At 37.3% G+C, this 20,831-nt stretch overlaps 1 protein-coding gene across 4 annotated transcripts in view; it reads left to right on the top strand.

The window, feature by feature from the left end:
* Positions 1–20,831, top strand: part of DMD (dystrophin) — an 895,878-nt gene that overhangs the window by 401,319 nt on the left and 473,728 nt on the right. For all 4 annotated transcript variants that reach the window (XR_010068066.1, XM_063305215.1, XM_063305211.1 and 1 more), the window contains 3 exons: positions 1,546–1,669; positions 9,752–9,839; positions 14,383–14,624. Coding sequence is in view for 3 of the 4 variants with exons in the window: in XM_063305215.1 (XP_063161285.1) it covers positions 1,546–1,669; positions 9,752–9,839; positions 14,383–14,624 (454 nt within the window). In the remaining variant the exon portion in view is untranslated. The remainder of the gene's footprint in view (positions 1–1,545; positions 1,670–9,751; positions 9,840–14,382; positions 14,625–20,831) is intronic.

Below are 20,831 nucleotides of genomic sequence, written 5' to 3'. Positions count from 1 at the left end.
CTTTAAGAAGGAGCTCAGCCCCAGCCAGAACAGGCTTTTCTCCTAAATCCTGTCCCTAGAAACTTCTGATGAGCAGAAGTCTTTTAGGTACATTTTTTGACAGCAGCCAGAGAAATAGGAGCAGAAAGGAAAGCAGTACCAATTCTACACTACCTCAAGTGCCCAGCAAGATACCATTGGCAACACTACCAAAAGACACGGAGAGATCCCATTACCTTTTTTTCCCTCCAGTATAGATCAACCACCAGGTAATAAAAGTTGTATTCATGCCAAACCTACATCTAAACCAAGACTCATTATCTAAGCGTTCCTCTAGCTGCAAAGCTACAACCTCTTTCCACCCGCTTGGCTGAATATGAAATGTTAGACATCAGCTAATAGAAAACAGCTTGGTCAAAAGATGGCTTCTTAAGCAAGGATCTCATCATCACCTCTTTTAAATGGACAGAAAACTCCACCTTCAAAAAAGAAGTGTTAATTAACACAGTCATAATTGGACAAAGAATCCAGAAGTCAGTGTAAGCTAGGCTGAGAAGAGATCAGGCCTACAAGGACTGACATGATGAAATCTATGGACTTTATTGATTTAGGCAAGACACAATCCACAGAACTCATGAGATGGATACATTCTGGTTATTTCATATAGCTTTGCCATTTTTTAGAACAGGGACATAGAGAGTATATTATCATTTTTTCTTGATGGATATATGGTAATTAAAATCTGTTATTTTTAGGCAGATTTACCTACAGATAGAATGGCTTTGTTTTAATAAATGAAGACCATGAACATTGTTAACATCATTACTAGAATCATGTCACTCTACAAATAACAGTACTACTCTAGTGTTATTTGTTGCGTCGTAAAAATGGGATAACCACTTAAGGCCACATTTACTTTATATATTATTATTATTTACATTAAAAAATATATGCATGCATGCCCATCGCACTATTTTCTTTAAACAACATTATGTAAAGCATGGAAGAGGATTAGAAATAATAAGCTAAAAAAAATTAAAGGATGAAGTAACATGAAATAAGAAAAATAAAAAGGAATATAACTAATTATATCTAAATCTACAGTAGTTTACATCAACATTGTTCACATTATTTCAACATATCCTTCTGTCTCTGTAAATGTATTTGCTTATATTATGTTATAATATAAGCAAATACATTTATTTCTGTATACATCTCTGTACTGCTTCATATATTTCATTTGGTTGTTTGTATCAAAGAATATTTTAAATACTTTTGGAATACAGGATATAATTTAGGGTTGAATTTACTGTATAGGCGGATTAGGTTTTTGAATGAAATTACACTCTGATGCATCATATTTTGACAAAGTTATGTGATACTTAAAATAATATGGAGAGCTTCCTGTTTATTATATGATTTAAAGCTTTTTTTATTATTTTAACATCTTGCTCTCATTGTTGTGCTGTTAATTCAATTTATATCCTGGTCCCCAGAGGGCTCTCTGGCTACTGTTACTTTCTATATACAAGAACAACAAAGCACACCTTTTTCTTTTGACCTTAGATTTGATGTTGACACAACAGAACTTCACAGTTGGATGACCCGCTCAGAAGCTGTACTACAGAGTCCTGAGTTTGCAATATATAGAAAAGAAGGGAACCTATCCGATCTCAGAGAAAAAGTTAAGGTAAGGGGGAAAATCTATTTACTTAATTTAAATAATATTTGTAGAACTAGCTTGACTGTATACTACCATTTGATAAATGGCTGTAGGTTAGTTCTCAGGTTGATTTATGTAGATAAAGTATCCTAAAATGCTCTTATGACTTAACTTGCTATCGTCCTGTCCTAAAATACAAACAATGCAGTTAGGATGGTGTATTCAGTGACTGCTATAAAATATAAAGCCTGGCTTCACAAAAGTCAGTGCTGTCATATATTTACATGTCTTGCTTCAAGAAAGATCATAACATATGAGCATGACATTTAAATAAAAGGATGTTCACATAAAGAAGACCTTTATAAAATATAGAACAGTGAGTTATGATTAATGTTTTATATTAATCTGCTTTTTTTTTAAATGTTCAGCTTTCTGTATTCCATATAATTGCCCCTTTTTACAAACATTTTCTTTCTTTAACATAACAATTTTTTCTCTGCACAATTGCAGGACTTAAAAAAAACCTATATTAAATTAGTAATTGTGAAATTCCCTTTAGCTCAATTCAGTGTAAGACAAATGCCCTAAACGTAGCTGGTTGGTATCACAACAAAGGCCTTAATCATTTTGACCCCTTTGCATGGTAAGGATGTAATACTGTTGCAAGAAACATGGACAGCTGATGACCTCCTGCTTAACAGATTTGTTGTTTATTTGTTTAGTCGCTTCCGACTCTTTGTGACTTCATGGACCAGCCCACGCCAGAGCTTCCTGTCGGTTGTCAACACCCCCAGCTCCCCCAAGGACGAGTCCATCACCTCTAGAATATCATCCATCCACCTTGCCCTTGGTCGGCCCCTCTTCCTTTTGCCCTCCACTCTCCCTAGCATCAACATCTTATCCAGGGTGTCCTGTCTTCTCATTATGTGGCCAAAGTATTTCAGTTTTGCCTTTAATATCATTCCCTCAAGTGAGCAGTCTGGCTTTATTTCCTGTAAATAAAATATGGACTGGTTTGATCTTCTGGCAGTCCAAGGCACTCTCAGAATTTTCCTTCAACACCACAGTTCCAAAGCATCGATCTTCCTTCTCTCAGCCTTCCTTATGGTCCACTCTCACAGCCATATGTTACTACGGGGAACACCACTGCTTTAACTATGCGGACCTTTGTTGTCAGTGTGATGTCTCTGCTCTTCACTATTTTATCGAGATTTGTCATTGCTCTTCTCCCAAGGATTAAGCGTCTTCTGATTTCCTGACTGCAGTCAGCATCTGCAGTAATCTTCGCACCAAGAAATACAAAGTCTTTCACTGCTTCTACATTTTCTCCCTCTATTGGCAGTTATCAATCAAGCTGGTTGCCATAATCTGGGTTTTTTTTGAGGTTTAGCTGCAAGCCAGCTTTTGCACTTCTTTCTTTCACTTTCATCATAAGGCTCCTCAGTTCCTCTTTGCTTTCAGCCATCAAAGTGGCATCATCTGCATATCTGAGATTGTTAATGTTTCTCCCAGTGATTTTAACTCCAGCCTTGGATTCCTCAAGCCCAGCATGTCACATGATGTGTTCTGTGTACAAGTTGAATAGTTAGGGTGAGAGTATACAGCCCTGCCGTACTCCTTTCCCAATCTTAAACCAGTCCGTTGTTCCGTGGTCTGTTCTTACTGTTGCTACTTGGTTGTTATACAGATTCTTCAGGAGGCATACAAGATGACTTGGTATCCCCATACCACTAAGAACTTGCCACAATTTGTTATGGTCCACACAGTCAAAGGCTTTAGAATAGTCAATAAAACAGAAATAGATGTTTTTCTGAAACTGCCTGGCTTTTTCCATTATCCAGCGGATATTGGCAATTTGGTCCCTAGTTCCTCTGCCTTTTCTAAACCCAGCTTGTACATCTGGCAATTCTCGCTCCATGAATTGCTGAAGTCTACCTTGCAGGATCTTGAGCATTGCCTTACTGGCATGTGAAATGAGTGCCACTGTTAGATAGTTTGAACATTCTTTAGTGTTCCCCTTTTTTGGTATGGGGATATAAGTTGATGTTTTCCAATTGTTTGGCCATTCTTGTGTTTCCAAATTTGCTGGCATATAGCATGCACTACCTTGACAGCATCATCTTGCAAGATTTTGAACAGTTCAGCTGGACTGCCGTCGTCTCCTGCTGCCTTGTTATTAGCAATGCTTCTTAAGGCCCATTCAACCTCACTCTTCAGGATGTCTGGCTCTAGCTCATTGACCACACCATCAAAGCTATCCCCGCTATTGTTATCCTTCCTATACAGGTCTTCTTGCCACCTTTTCTTGATCTCTTTTTCTTCTGTTAGGTCCTTGCCATCTTTGTGTTTGATCATACCCATTTTTGCCTGGAATTTACCTCCAATGTTTCTAATTTTCTGGAAGAGGTCTCTTGTCCTTCCTATTCTAGTGTCTTCTTCCACTTCCGCGCATTGCTTGTTTAAAAATAATTCCTTATCTCTTCTGGCTAACCTCTGGAATTTTGCATTTAATTGGGCATATCTCCCCCTATTGCTGTTGCCTTTTGCTTTCCTTCTTTCTTGGGCTTCTTCTAGTGTCTCAGCAGACAGCCATTTTGCCTTCTTGGTTTTCTCTTTCTTTGTATTTTGTTGCTGCCTCTTGAACAATGTTGCAGACTTCTGTCCTCAGTTCTTCTGGGACCCTATCTACTAAGTCCAGTCCCGTAAATGTATTCTTCACCTCCACTGCATATTCCTTAGGAATATTAGTGAGCTCATATCTAGCTGATCTGTGGGTCTTCCCTAATCTCTTTAGTCTGATCCTAAATTGTGCAAGAAGAAGTTCATGATCGGAACTACAGTCAGCTCCAGGTCTTGTTTTTACCGACTGTATAGATGTCCGCCACCTTTGGCTGCAAAGGATGTAGTCAATCTGATTTCCGTGTTGTCCATCTGGGGAAGTCCATGTATCAAGCCGTCTCTTAGGTTGTTGGAAGAGAGTGTTTGTTATGCAGACTGAGTTGTCTTGGCAAAATTCTATCAGCCTATGTCCTGCTTTGTTTTGTTCTCCCAGGCCATGCTTACCTGTAATTCCAGGTGTCATTTGACTGCCCACCTTAACATTCCAGTCTCCCGTGATGAAAATAACATCTCTTTTAGGCGTGTTGTCCAGTAGGTGCTGCAGATCCTCATAGAACTGCTCTACTTCAGCTTCTTCAGCATCTGTGGTTGGGGCGTATATTTTGATCACTGTGATGTTAGATGGCTTGCCCTGAATTCGAACTGAGATTATTCTATCGTTGTTTAGCCACTTTACTATTAATTATGAAGGCTACTCCATTTCTTCTGTGGTCCTCTTGTACACAGTAGTAGATCTGGTGGTCATTTGATGTGAAGTGGCCCATTCCAGTCCATTTCAGTTCACTGACGCCCAGAATGTCTATCTTTAATCTTGACATCTCACCAATAACCACATCGAATTTTCCCTGGCTCATAGATCTTACATTCCAGGTTCCAATGGTTTGTTGATCCTTAGAACATCAGATTCGCCGTTCACCACCAGCACCATCGGCCGCTAGCCGTCCTTTCGGCTTTGAGCTAGCTGCGTCATCACGTCTGGGACTAGTTGAACTCATCCTCTGTTCCTCCCCAGTAGCATTTTGACCCTCTTCCGACCTGGGGGTCTCATCTTCCAATGGTATACCGACATATCTCTGGTTGTACTGATCCATTTAGTTTTCACGGCAAGAATACTGGGGTGGGTTGCCCTTACCTTCCCCAGGGATCGCATTTAGTCTGACCTCTCTGTCATGACCTTCCCGTCTTGGTGGCCCTTCATGGTTTAGCTCATGGCATCATTGAGGTGCTCAAGCTCCAGCACCATGAGAAGGTAATGATCCTTTGCTGAAGGCTTAACAGATACCATTCATATAAAATGGAAGCAATTCCGGGCAAAGGACCAGGGCGGCTGAAAGGAGGTTTGGGCACCCTCATCTCTTCCTCTCTAAGAGTAGTATTCTATTCCCCCATTAAAACAAATGGCTTTGGCCCTACTTCTTGGCTTGGGTACTGCTTCATTGCTAAAGAAGAGCTGAAATCAATGCAACGTGGGCGGAGTTAGAGCAATATATCGACAACTTTCTTTTGAAATATCCCAAAGCTATTGTACTTCTTGGGGGTGACTTTAATGCCAGGATAGGCTCTGATGACTTTACACTATACATCTAATTTCATCAGTACCACCAACTCAGGACTATAACTCAGTTTGCACCCCCCCCCTTCTGCGTCTGTCCAAAGACAATAGATCTAACTATGCTGGGCTTTGCCTTGCAAAATTGACGAATAAGTTCAACCTCCTTACGCTAAATGTTTCCACTGTAGGAGATTATCCAGGTGAATTTACATTCATGGCAGGGGTCAGAACAAGTACCACTGATTACATGCTAATTACCATGAACCTACTATACTGTGTCGAGAATTCCAAAGTGCTACCCCATTTAGATAATGATCACCTCCCACTATGTTTATACCTGAAGCCCCCTTCTCGGCAGATGCACCTGGAGGCTTGTTTTACTCCTGCAATTTCCCCAGAAGGACAAGCAAGATGCCATGCCAAATGGATCCTGCAGCTTGACCAAAAGATGAAGAAGGCACTGGCAGAGGACAATTTGCAAAAATGTCAGATGACTTTCATATCAACCAATGGTCTAGGGGTTAAGGTGCTGGGTTAGAAAACAGGAGTCTGTGAGTTGTAGTCCCGCCTTAGGTATGAAAGCCTGCTGGGTGACCTTGGGCCAGTCACTTTCTTTCAGCCCATCTCGGTGCAATGTAGACTAGCCTCCTTGTGGTGCACCCCAGGCAACATGACTTGTCACAGCTAAATAGTCTACACATCTGGCTGCTGGACCTCACAAGGATTTTCCAGCAAGAAAAAGCAGCATGAACACCGAACTGCTATGCCATACAATTAAAAAAAAAAAAAAAAACTCAAGATCCTCTGAACCTGTACGAAACTTTAGTACAAAAACTACAACTCCTACTGGCGTGTGACCCCGATTTCTCAATTAAGAGATCCTCAACCTCATCAAAGCCATAGTTTGATAAAGACTGCACAGAAGCTAAGAAAGCTCTCTCCACAGCCTACCATCTGTATAAACCTGAGACAGGGGACAGCAATACAAACACTGAGGCCCTTGAACACCTTCTCACTCTTAAAAACAGTATAAGCATTTAGTGGCCGATAAGAAGAAAAAAGGCATAAATGACTTTGAAGCAGCAAAGACAAAGAACTCCTCTCTTTTCTGGCATTTAATATCCAACCAGGTGTCTACTTCACTAGACTCTCATACACCCCCTGAAGCCTGGGAATTACACTTTCAGAGAATGTATGAAGAGTCCTCCAATGAGACAGCAATGTAAAAGAAGGAAGCCCTACCTGAGTGGCCCCCTGTATCAGCATCTGAAATTAAGTCTCTCATTGGCCAATTCATAAAGGGGAAGGCCCAGGGGTCTTTGGAATCCTCCAGAATTGTTAAAGAATAAGATAAGAGTGGTGGACTGCAATCTTGGCATCGCTCTTCACCTATATTGACACTACTGGGTGTGTCCCCAAGGACTGGGGCTTGGCAGTTATAGTCCCAATCTTCAAGAAGGGTAAGAGAAATTATAGGCCAATCAGTCTGTAAACATAATTAGTAAACATTATGCCAAACAACCCCATGAAAAACCTAAGGATTGGCTGGATCAGGCAAATCTGATAGCAGAAGAGCAGGCTGGTTTCAGAGAAGGTAGAAGTACTATTGATCAGGGTTTGTTCCTACAGCATTTGACTGAAAAATATTCAACCAATAAAACATTGTATGCTGACATTATATATCTTAAGGCAGCTTTTGACTCAGTATCTAGGACCAGACTATGGGAGAAGCTAGAAGCTACATCAATTGACTGCAGGCTTCTCCATTTAATCCATGCCCTACAACCCTAAAGATCAGGTGCAATATGCAAGGGTCTCTCTCAAAGCTGATTAAAGCTCAAAAGGGGAGAAACAGGGCTGTATTCTAGTCCCCCTACTTTTCAACTTTTATATCAATGAAATGGTGAATTGCTTAAACAATCCAGATTTCCATCCTTCTAAACTAGGAGACCGTAGCAATGTCTGTTACTCTATGCAGATGATGCTGTAGTTCTTTCTAGAACACCTATAGGCCTTAAAAGAGCTCTGAAAACTGGACCAGCACTATGATAATGATAAACTGGAAATAAACTACCAGAGAACTAAGATAATAGCTTCTGCCAATAGGCCAAAACTCCATTCATGGAGCATTCGTGATCATAGAATAGAGCAAGTGACCAGTTTCAAGTATTTAGGTGTAATCACCCATGCCACTGGCTTGAGGAAAGCCCACTGTGAATATGCTGCAGCCTCTGGACAATGATCTGCCAACGTTATCTTAAAAAAAATTCGTTGTAAGGGAGGATCTTATGTTCCAGCCGCACTCAAACTCTTTCAGGCCAAGTTGTTAGCTCAACTTCTCTATGGGACTCTAGTTGGCCCCCCAACCTCATGTTTCACACCTCTGGAAAGAGTGCAATCTAAATTCATCAGAGCAGCACTCCAGATGCCTCGATGTGTCTCATATGCACATCTATGCCTAGAAACAGGCATGATAAAAGTTGAGTCAAGAGTGTGTCTAGCCTCTCTAAACCTTTGGCTAAAGCTCAACTTTTACCCCAAAGGCCTAGCACCTCTCATTCTTTAGGATAACTTTCAGTCCACATGGATTGAGGCCATTGACTTTAATCTTTTAAAGCTAGGCTATTCCCCATCTTCAGTTCTTGAGATGGAATACAACCAGGCAAAACAAGAGCTGAACAAAGGATAAAGGATATAGAGTGGCAAGCAGATCTAGGAAAGGTTCTATCCTTCCTGTCTCCAGTGCACAATAAATATATCGTCACTGCCACCAATTATCTCATACAGCTTGAAACATCCAGCTATCAGAAAGCCTTTTCTCTAGCTCGATGCCACACTCTCCCCTCTGCAGTACTGAAGGGCAAATATAAAAAAGTACCATTGGCCATAAGGTTCTGTCCTTGTGATTCTGGAGAGGTGGAAACCACAGACCAGGTCATTCTTCGCTGCATCTTTTACAGAGATCTATGAACCAAACTCATCTTACCTCTGATTAGTAAATATTCTGGTTGCCCAGATTCAGGCTATGCTGCTTATAGATGAAAAGCCTATTGTCACAGTGCAGGTAGTTAGTTTTCTAGTTTTCTAGTTAGTTTGCTGCAGTTTTCTGCTGCAGCAATGAAGATTCATCAGACCCTGATAGGCTAATTTTTATAATGTATTTTATGTAACAGTACAAATTTTTATATATTAACATAGTGGTAATTTTAGATACTTACATTTAGCATAATCTTAGTGACTATATTTTCACCTAATATAGGATGCACCTTAGATTGCACCCATAGAATTTAGCTAGATAGTTTTATAAATGTATTTTAATTTTAATTTAATTTTAACTTTTAATTTTCTTTTATTCTAGGTTGCTATCATTTTAAGATAGACTATGTAAACTTTCACAGAGCATCATCCTTGTACTGGTCTAAGACCGCAATAAACTTTTGATTGATTGATTGAAGTTGTCCATGTGGTACTGACTGGTTTTAAAATACAAGTAGATGTAGCATAAATTATGATGCAAGGATGCAAAGCAACATGTGGTATTTAATACTCAGTAAAAGTTATAAGCTGTTACTATATGGAGTAAACAATGGTTTCAATGATTGTTTATTACTGCTGCTAGGTTAAGTATATTTACTGCTTCAAAACAGATCAATCAAACAGGATATCTAAAGGAAACATTAAATGATTTCATTTTTATTAATTTGCAGAATCAGATTAATGAGACAGAAGGTGGATATTTAGATAAATGAGGAAGAATATAACTTTGTGTGGATTGAAATATTATGAGTATCTAAATATAGCAACGTTTTTCAGATTAAGTATAACAGAAGTTAACACTATTGCTTTTAAAACTAGGGTGATGTAATCAATAGGTTTCTCTCTGCCAAGCTTTGAAAAGTGTTTCATGTGAAGTGTTCAACTTTTTTATCATGTTACAGGTCATAGAAAGAGAAAAACCCGAGAAGAACCGAAAACTCCAAGATGCCAATAGATCATCTGAGGCCCTGGTGGAACAGATGGTGAATGGTAACTATATGGCAGTGGATTTACAGAACCTTCTAGGGGTTTTATCAAAACATAGGATCACATCATATGAATTTCATTAGTGAATCACCTTAAGAAGAATAAAGCAGATTTGTATTTATTTTATAAATTTCTTCTACATGTTAAGTTTTAATTAGTGAAAACATTGTAAATTTACTACCACAAATTAAACCACAAAATGTTCCCAATAAGGTCCACTTTTTAAAGTCTGGGCTATTAACAAGATGCTGTTTTTCGTCAAATACTCATTCTGTTTGCATCTTAGTTTTGGACTGAAACAAATTAGAATTTCATTTCTTAAAACAGTTATACAATTTTAGGAAACTAGATTATTTAAATAACCTGAGAGAATTTATTTCTTCACTTTGCTTCGTTTTGTTATTTTCTCATTTTGCATGTGATGGTTTTATATAATTTGTGGTCCTGTCTTCTTGGCTCATAATGTTAACTTCAGACTATGATACTCCTTTTTAAAATTTCTTTTTTATTAGCATTTTTTTACAAAAAGTTATTTGCCTCTCATTTTTTTTCCCTATACATCCGCAGTCATTTTTTTTTAATGTTCAATATTTATACCCTTGCTCTTCGAATTGTGTGCATTTTTTCTTCCATTAAATGGAAGAATTAGTGGAATGCACTCCCCCACTTTTTAAAGACTCATGTCAGCTTTTTGATTAGGTATTTATCATGATTAGTTTGTTCTATCTTTTCCTGGGCCATTTGTTTGTGTTCTGTTTTCTTTTTTTCCTTATCTTTGCAAAGCACCTAGTCTCTTTGACACATACATAAATATTAATCTGACAACTCAAAGTTCAGCAGAATTTAGTCCCAGGGAAATTTGTATAGATTTTGCCCTAAGTATCCTTGTATTCATATCAAGTTTAAGAAGATTTATGTATGTTAGAATCTTATTGCATCACATTTATTGTGCTCTTCAGTTTAACACAATACAAACACAGACTTCACAGCTGTTGTTATAGCAGAAGTCAAGTGTAGTACTTCTTGTATAATACAGTTCTTTTGTAGGCTGTGTGTCCCAGTGTTCCTATAAGCAAATATTACCAAGTTCAGTTAGCTGCTGTATATGCCTTCACTGGCATCGATACATACGGGCAAACATTTGATTAATAGAAATGACAATCCAATGCTATTGACATGATTTGGATTTGACCAATTGAATAGGAATAAAGTCCTCTTTTTAAAAAGAAAAAGGCTAAGATCTTTTGTCAGCCACATTGCTTAATCATATGAAGCATCATGCCTTGAACATTCCAAAATTAAAAGAAAATAAATGATGTAAAAACTGCCTTATACTATTGATCTCTCTTGCTCAGGAGTGTAGAATTATTATTTGCTCAAATACCACACTATCCTTTGTGTAGATAAAGTAGTAGAAAAGAGGCTCACTCAAAAAGTACAACCTTTGCTGCCTTCTTTGGAAAATGTTGGGATTTGTTTCTTTGTTTTTATTTCTTTTTAGTGCAGTGGGTGTGTGAAGCCTTTCCAAATATGGCAGTCAGAATCTTTCACATCCTTTGTCTTTCTGATTCTCCAATTATAGATGCCAAGAATTGATCCCAGGATTTTTTGCATGCAAGACTTCTATTCTAACATTATATTTTTGCCCTGGAATTCATCTGAAGCTCAGATTTTTATGGTGAACTCTAGCAAATAAAATATAAAATAAAATAAAGTCCAAAACAGCGTAAATAAACAATGAAATTTCTTCCATTGAATAATTCAATAAAAGTCTCTGGCAGGCTTCTCTGATCTGCAAGTCTGCTGACTACAAATTCTGGGAGTAGTACTCCAAACACTTCCTAGTAATGGAGAACATTAGGTTGGTCACATTTACAATTTTGCACAGGACATGTTGCCAGATTCTTTGCTTACTGAAATCAGTATAGCAGGTTTGTGTTGTTGTTGTTGTTCAAATAAAGGTTCATTGAACTGATGATGTTGGGAAGCATCACACTGAATGCTAAGCAAATTTGCCATACATGATACATCAGGTATCATGATTCACTGTATGTTTTCAGTGAAAAAGGCATAAGTCAAAACCTAATTCACACTGTTCTATATTGAAGCTATAGCAATACTATTCAATTGACAAGATATATTTTATATTTGGAAATCCTAGGTGATTCACATATAAGCTGGTGAACAATTAAAATAGTTTAGTACCATTTGTTATGCACAGTATGTAGTAATAAAATGAATGAAGACACTTCGGATACTGATCTCTCAGTCCTGTGGGCATGATATATTTATTCACTGCCAATATAAGGGAGTGTTCTGAATATAAAGTGGAAAACAATTTCTGAGCCATTAACCTTGAAATTATAATATATTGCCTTAGAATTGAAGTTTTATTAGTTACCATTCCTACTATTGATGGCAGCAGTTATGTACTTGATTAACATTGGAGGCAGTTCCTTTCCCATATCTGGAATTCAGAAAGTACTCATTGTTAAGGGAAAACAAAATTAAGCTCATTATATAATATAGCTTGTGTTAACCATGGAATTATAGTGTTATACTATTTATTGGACCAAATGCCTTTTACTTACGAAAAGGTGGTCTGACTTCCACAACATTTCCATAAGAGGCTAAAGTTTTGGAACATCCTTTTCTGAAATGTTCTCTTCTTAATGGCTATGTTTAGAGATACATTTACAGGTGTGGGGTGTATGCATTTGCATCGAATACAACACATTCTTTTTAAACAAAAAGATCCTGCTAGATCAAAAGATGGCTATTACATTTGAAGCATATATCTTTGCATCATAATTATCAAACATTTGCTTATACTGGTGTTTGCCCAGATGTGGAAGTAATGAATAAGGCTAAAGGCCAGAGACCTGGATAGTGAGGGATAACCTAGGAATCCTGGGGCTGTAAGCTAAATGGGGAATTAAAATAATAATAATAATAATAATAATAATAATAATAATAATTGTGCAAGTTACAGGAGTCAACACAAAGAGGTTTTATTGTAGAGAGTCAAGGAAGTAGCCTTGAAACAAATATAACTGTAATGTAAAAAAAAAGGGGGGGGCTAAAGCATCCCCTAAATCTGAGGAAGACAGATAGTATTAAGAAGAGACACAAGTTGTCCTTTCCTTGATTTATTGGGTAGAAGAGGGAGGGAAGGAAAAGCTCAATCAGACTTGCAAGATTCTGTTATATAGCCTACCAATAAAGTAGAGTTCCTGTAGAGTTGATTTCAGGTCTGGTCTACCTCATGGGCTGTCATTTATATTATTTTTACTTGTTTTTTTGCCTGAAGAATAAAGGTTCAAAGATGTAAGGCTGGTAGGGTTAGTAAACCAGCAGCTATGAATACTTCCATGCTGAAGTAATTAAAAGTTATGATGCATACAATATTTACAGCACAATTTAATATAGTCTAATCAGAAGGAAATAAACTTAACTGTAGGTTTAGTATCTCTAGGTCATTAGTCATGTGTCTTTGGAATGAACAATGCATGACAATGTAATCCATGTGAAATAAAATGGAGAATAATTATTCAGGAGATCTAAAATTTAAGACTCAGATTTGGTTGAGAAGCCAAAACAAGTAAATTAAAAAGGAAGTTATAAGTGAATAATGAGAAAGAAAAGTTCATGATGGCCCTGACTGCTATATTCCTAGCATCCAGATTTTAACAACTATTTCTGAATATTCTCTTTTATAGATGATTTAGCAATGTAGACTGTTTGTGTGTGGTTCAGTAATTATAAATTTGTGAAAACGATAGGCTAGAATTTTCACTTAAGTTGTCTTTCAGACTCTTAATATATGGCCATATATGGAATGTATGGGTGGCCTTGGAAAATGGGGGAAGAGATGCCACCTAGGGAATGATCAGTTAAAAGAGAAAGAAGCTCACAACACAGTAATGGCCAGAGAAAGAAACTTAGAAAGGGCCTGCCCTAACTATTCAGATGGTAAATAGGGAAGGCAGCAGACTTGTACTTCAGACTTACAAGATTCTGTTAATTTAGCCTTACAATAAAGTAGAATTAGCTTCTTGTGTTTCCTGTCTGGTTACCTGGGAGGGCTGACTTATGGATACCAGCAGAGGGCTTTTGATATGTCAGTATTCATTCTGTTACATGCCATTTATTCTCTTGTGGGCATCCCATGATCTGGGATGGTTTGCCTTTGGACGCATGAGCTTTTTGTTGAGGCTGTTTCTGTCTTTTCTCTGAGTATTTGATTAGCAGTTTGTAAGTATGAATGTGTCAATCATATTTTAATTTAATTTTAAAATAGACAGAAATACCTTTCTGTAGGTAGTATATGAAATGTTATGGCCTGATCCTCCATTTTGCTCCTAAATGGATGAATACCTTGGTTTATCAATAAACATTAAAAAAAATATGTATGTTCAAGATCATTTTTGTAATGATAAATCAGGTTTTTTTAAATGAATCATCTGATTCAGATACAGAATTATTAAATTTCTTTCCACAATAAACTAAAAATAAATGTGCTAAACTCTTTCCTTCCTTTTTTTAGATGGGCTTAATGCTGACAACATCAAACAGGCTTCAGAGCAATTGAACAATCGGTGGATTGAGTTCTGTCAGTTGCTGAGTGAAAGACTGGCATGGTTGGAGTACCAAAATAACATCATTGCCTTCTACTCTCAGCTGCAGCAATTGGAGCAGACAGTAATTACTGTTGAAAACTGGATGAAAGCACAGCTCGTACAGGCAGCGGATCCTGATGCGGTGAAAACACAGTTAGATAAGTGCAAGGTCAGAAATTTTGCCCTGATCTTTGTAGATTGTGTTGCATACATATTGCTTCATTTATTCAGGTTTCTGTTCTTCATAAAAACTACTGTGATGTTCAGTTGTACTGATAACCTTAAAAAAGGAAGATGAAGATATGTGGGCACGTATTAAACTGCCCAAACACAAATGTTTGAGGAACATCTTGGACATTGCCAGGAGCTGGACATGTTACACATGAGTAACAGAAGCACATGTCTAAAATCTTAGTCTGAAAGCACTGTGGGAATCAAGCTGTAGTAGCCTTGATGGATACCATGGAAACATTTCAGTTGTACATTAAAAAGCAAAAAGCAAAAAGGAAAGCTGTAAGTGATAATGAATTTTCTTACAGTGTTAAAATTATCATTGAGTGAGTAGAATGTTTTAACTTGTCTCAATTTCTACTCAGTGGAGAATAGTAATAAAGGGGTTTAAATTTAATTTAATAGTGAGACTTCTGGTGGGAACATGGCAGACAGAACAGCTTTGCCTGCAAGGTAAAACCAGCATCATGGCAGGTTTTTTGGGCTCAGGCTGGTTTTTCCTGAAGCCCAGGAGCATTTTTCTGGACCAAGGAAAATGCTTGGAATTGACCCATTTGTCCTCCGGACAGCAAGTTGCAGCCAGGATATCGTAAACAGCATACGCAATCGACGGATAAGACTTTTCCGGGAGGCTGGGACATCACCATTTCCAAGCCGCGCTGCAGCCTTGAGGGACATTAAGCCACCCTATTTCTAAAGGACACAATTTATTATTATTATTTTTTTTATAAAGAATTTCTACCCTAAAAGAGGCTTTCTACATTAAGGAGAAATGATCTCTCTTGGTGCGTATTATTATTTTTGTGCTTATTTTTTAAAAAATTAAGTTTTGGATTTTGCTTTCCATCCAATACTAAGGTGGGTTGAGAGTATGCTATTGTCTCCTTATTTTTATTTTTGTGCTAATTTTGAAGATTTTAGCTTTTTTTCTTACACACTGAATCTGCTGATCTGAACTTTTACTTTCCTGCCACTACTTTCTCTGGGGATCTGTCTGTGATTTTATCTTAACTCAGTTCAGAAATTTTACATTACCTTTCACTTTGGCTGGTTAAGTAGCTGGAGGGTGCCATAACTTACTGCCTCAGACATGGAGGATGTTAACCAGGCTCTCTCTGACTTTTATCAAGATATTGAAGCAGATATTAAGCAGATCTTTTCTGATTCCTGCCAAGATATTATGCAAGACATTCAGAGCATTGTGGAAAATATGTGGTCTAAAATGTGCCATCTGGTTGGGGATGTTGTCGACGAAACAGAAGAATCTAACAGCAATGGAAATGTGTCTCCTAAGAGTGAAATTTGGGCTTCTGTTGAAATCCTGGATAAAATTGACAGTGCTGACTTGAAGAACTTAAACGGAGAAATTGAGCTGCAAGACATGAGTGAATTTGCCTTTCTGATGAAATGTTATGGAAAAGGAGGGGTTATTATGTAAGGGAGGTTTTTTTGAAGCGAAGTCTATGTTTGTGAGGGGAGAAGTTGGGCTGTTTGATTTTTTTAGGAAAATAGTTCTGTATTATGAGGATATGTAAATGTAATTTTGGTCTATTTTGGAGTGGGTTAAGGGACCAAAAATACTTATTTGAATGGTCTTTTGGCTTTGGATGATTTTAATTATTGTTAATGATTGGGATTATGATTAAGGGTCTTTTTCTTTAAAAAATAATATTAATTCATGTTTCTTTTGTTATTAATTATAATGGCAGACAATTTATATGCTTTTTTATTTTTGATCTTTATTATAGTAGACAGGAATGTATAGAATTGTAGTAGGAAGGGAGTAATTTGTTATTTTAGAGGAGGAAGTTGATTAGGTGATTTATACTTTTTCTTTTTTTTTAATATACGGGGAGGGAGAAATGGTATTTAGTGATTTTTATAATGAGCTAAGGGGTTGACTTGTAGAAATAATGTGATTTTGGTTTAATATAGAGTAAGGGATTGATTATGGGAAATTGCTGTATATCCTTGATGTTTAAAGTTGGAAGTCACTTCTCTTTGTAATCTATTTTAAATTTTTCTTTTCTGTTTTTACACTTTTTTATTCCCTTTTTTGTATTTTTTTTGTTTGTTTTGTTTGTTTTTCTTTTATCTTTGTATGAAATTTAATAAAATTCTTTTTAAAAAATTTATTTAATAGTAAGTGAACAATAGTAAAGTATAGTGATTATAGTACTTGACTATTCTTACATAGCTCAAGAGGTCATTCTCGAGCTGTAATGTTTTGATGGTGGTGGTGATCACAGTGATGATTGCAATGATGATGAATTTAATCTTTTATTGCAAAACAAAATTTAAAAGCCCTCTTTAAAAAACTTTTTAAAAATTGAAAACCTTTTTAAAAAGCAGTAACAATATACAGTTAGGAAGCAATATTGATTGACTGATTGATTGATTATGTGCCATCAAGTCATTTTTGACTCCTTGTAACCACATAGATAGATCACATTGATCTATCCCTACCCTCTTCTTTCAATGGTGCAGTATTGCCACTGTAACTGAGTCCGCTCACCTTGCTGCTGGTCATCCTCTTCTCCACTTTCCTTCCACATTTTCTAGCATTAGAGCCTTTTCCAAAGAGCTAGTTCTTTGCATAATGTGTCTGAAGGAGGATAATATGAGCCTGGTCATTTGTGCCATGAGTGAGAACTCTGAGTTGATTTGTTCAATGATCAATCAGTTTGTTTTCTTGGGTGTCCATGATATTTTCAAGAGTCTTCTCCAACACCAAAGTTCAAAAGCATCAATACTCTTCCTATCCTGCTCTTTCAAGTTCAACTTTCATTTCCATAGAGTGTCGCAGGGATACAATAACTTGCAGAGTTCTGATCTTTGTATGGACAGATACATCACAGCCTCTGAATAGGACTTCCAAGGCCGTCATGACTGCTCTGCTTCGTGAAGGCGCTAGTCTTCATCTTATTTCTTAACTGCTGGATTCTTTACTGTTGATTGTTGATCCTAAAAGGTTAATCCTAAAAAGCTGCTTTTCTTTCTGTTTATGGTTGATCCTGTCCACCACTTCGATATCTTCATTGTCAATTCTAAGGCTGGTTGTTCTACCTGTTGTCATTAGTTTGATCTTATTTATATTTAATTTTAGTCTCATTTTTTTTGTACTGTGCACTTTGACTTTTAGTATGAGGTCTTGCAGATACTTTGCATTTTCAGCTATCAGGGTAGTGTCATCAGCATAGCACAGATTATTGGTGTTTCTTAGGAAGCCAATAACCATCACTAAACTAAAGCCAAAAAAGTGCTATTTAAGAGTCAAGATATATAAATATGTTATATTGAATAGACAGACATTTTAAACATCAATATTAAATATTTATGTCAACCTCCTCCCAAATTTGTGTAGATGAGGAAAATCTCTTGGGAAAAAACATTATTAATATATTTACAGATGCTGACCAAATTTGACTGAATTGTTATTTCCTTTATTGTAGATAGTTTTTTCTGAAGTTCTTTGTTGGTTATACTCTTTTGGCCAATTTCACATACCTCTAAATATTAATGATATGGTGGATATGAAGATGATGGCAGCTCTCTAGGGAGGCTGTAGTTTTTCACAGCAGAGACCCTGCTGTCTTCTCCCCAGGCCTTTCTGACTGCAGGAAGAGGCATTCTTGGCTGTTAATTACCAAGAATCTGGCAAAAGAGCATTTTCCTCTGGGGACTCTTCCTGAGGGATGAACCCTCAGGAGTATAAATATTCAGGATTTTCTCCTAATGACTGGCATATACAGTAAGACCAATACAAGAGTCACCTACACTGAACTTCCAGGTTTTAATTTAATGTATTTTTTTCTTCTTAACATACCATCTCCTCTGATTTCTGAATTGCTTCTTTCTGAACCTTCAATTGAGACTTTTCAGACTGGGATTTATGACTTCTTTTCTACATTTGGGAGGATTGCTTATGTAACTACTTTTCTATACTGACTTCCATAACTGACTTCCATAAGTTTCATTGTTTATTTCTTAATATTTTCATAGTTTTGTATCAATAAAAACTGAGAACTGCACATTTTACTTACAAGGACAGTTATTGAAAAGGACAGTTAATTAGGTCAACAAGGGAAATATTCTTTTTTACATTTATCATCTTGCTTTTTCTAAAAAAAACAAGGGGAATTTTGCTTTGATACAAAATTGCTTCTTAATGCAACTGTACAGCTGAGAATTTTACTGATATGCAGACACTTACTTCTAGATAATACTATTTTGCTTCTTTAAACTGAGCATACATTGTTCGACTCATTTGAACCAGTTTGACCTGTTCCTTTAATTTCCTTATTTTTTTCTTTAACCCACAAGAGGGAGCTCCAACATTAGGAATGTTTATTTGAAATGAAATTCAGATCTCAAATTTTTAAAAATGTGAACCAATCATTTAATTTTTTTTCACAGCTTAGTATGATTAGAGCTTGCTTTATGTTCTTTTCTCTCATATCCTATTATTTGGTTACTTACACATTATGCCATTTAAGTATTATTTCAGTTATTTATTACCCTTAATGGTATTTGTTTTGGTTCAATTTGAATAGAATTTCTAGTCATAAAATTACTTTTTTAAGTAAAAAAAAATGAACAGCAGAAAACATAGAGAAGAATCAAAGCTAGAAGAATTGCAGCCTGACATCCTGCTTCCTTTCCTCAGTTTAAAGAATTTTTTATAAGCAAGTTTTGTACTACATAAGATAATCTAAATTAATAAAACAAGCACAAGATCTGGAAGCAAAATTGGACTCCCTTAAGGCTGATACCAGTGATCAATTAATCAATGATAAATTAATGACTCAAGTACAAAAAACAAATAATTGCAGACAGCACATCTGGAACTGTCCTCAATTCAGAAGTTCATAGAGAGAACTGAACAAGTTGGAAGCTAAACTAGAACTCATGGAAACAGAAATAATAATAATAATAATAACAACAACAACAACAATTTATTAAATGTATATGCCACTCGACTCCCAGTGACTCTGGTTGATTTACAAATTGTTGAAAACATTTAAAAACAAGTAACAGTGCAAGAAACATAAAAGAAAGAAATAAGATGGCAGAGAAAACACCCAGATGGCAACAAGGGAAAGGAAGAAAAGGGATGTCAGTCATCCTCACTAAAGGCCTGGGCAAAGAGCTACATCTTCAGGGCCCTTCAAAATACCAATAGGGTGGGGGCTATTTGATTCTCAAGGGGAACCTTATCCCAGAGGGCAGGCATTACTACAGAGGTATGCTTCCAGTTGGCATTGTTTAATCAATGGAACCTGGAGTGTGGCAACCCTGCCAGATGAAACTAGCCAGGCAAATAGTATGGGAGACAGTCAGTCCTCAAATGACCAGGCCCTATGCACTGTAGGGTGTTATAGGTAGTGACCAGATTGCTCAACAGATTGCCAGGTGCAAGACCCTGTTAGGTTGGGCTCAAGGGATCAGTTGGGTTTGTTGCTATTGAACCAGCCTCTCTGCTGCATAGCAACCTCCCTGTATGAGCTCCTAGACTCTGTAACAGGGTTGGCAAGGGAGTTCCCTAGGATTACGGCTCAAAGGACTTTAACCTGTCTTCCCTGGGGGTGGCATCAGAAGTATCTTAGGAATTCATGACCACCATGAAAGAATGGGTCTGTCTCAAGTCATCCAGAGCCCAACGCATGACAGTGGTCATACTCCTGATACAGGCTTCTTGTCAAAGCAGTGGCAATGTGATTTGGAATTGGGGGAGATTTGTTTTTCCCCTGTCATGATCATATCACTCTCTGATATCATTGATGCTCTGTGCTGCTATCCCCACTGCAGAGAGACTGGACCTATTCAGTCCATCTACTCCAGATGACTAATGCTCCCTATTGGGTTCCAGAGGGAACTTAGGTTGTTCCTGAGGGCCTGCTGCATGGTCTGACCAGGCCCTGTTTGCAGCGTCAGCTTTGGATCAGATTATGTTTATGCAGTCTCTTCCAATGGATCCTGGAAGTCCCCTTGATTTACAGAGGAGTTAAGGGAGATGAAATGGGTGAAGAGTACCTAAAGTGCCACTAAAGGGCAATGCATCAGACAGAGCATTAAGGCCTACCTCGTGGCAGTAAGGGTGGTGAAATGTCTCCACTTTTATTGTATTCATGGATAGCTGTCCAGT

The sequence above is a fragment of the Candoia aspera genome, chromosome 5 (assembly GCF_035149785.1).
Source record: "Candoia aspera isolate rCanAsp1 chromosome 5, rCanAsp1.hap2, whole genome shotgun sequence".
Lineage (NCBI taxonomy): Eukaryota > Metazoa > Chordata > Lepidosauria > Squamata > Boidae > Candoia > Candoia aspera.
The sequence above is the reverse complement of the archived record's forward strand: the minus strand, read 5'-3'. Positions and strand labels throughout refer to the sequence as shown.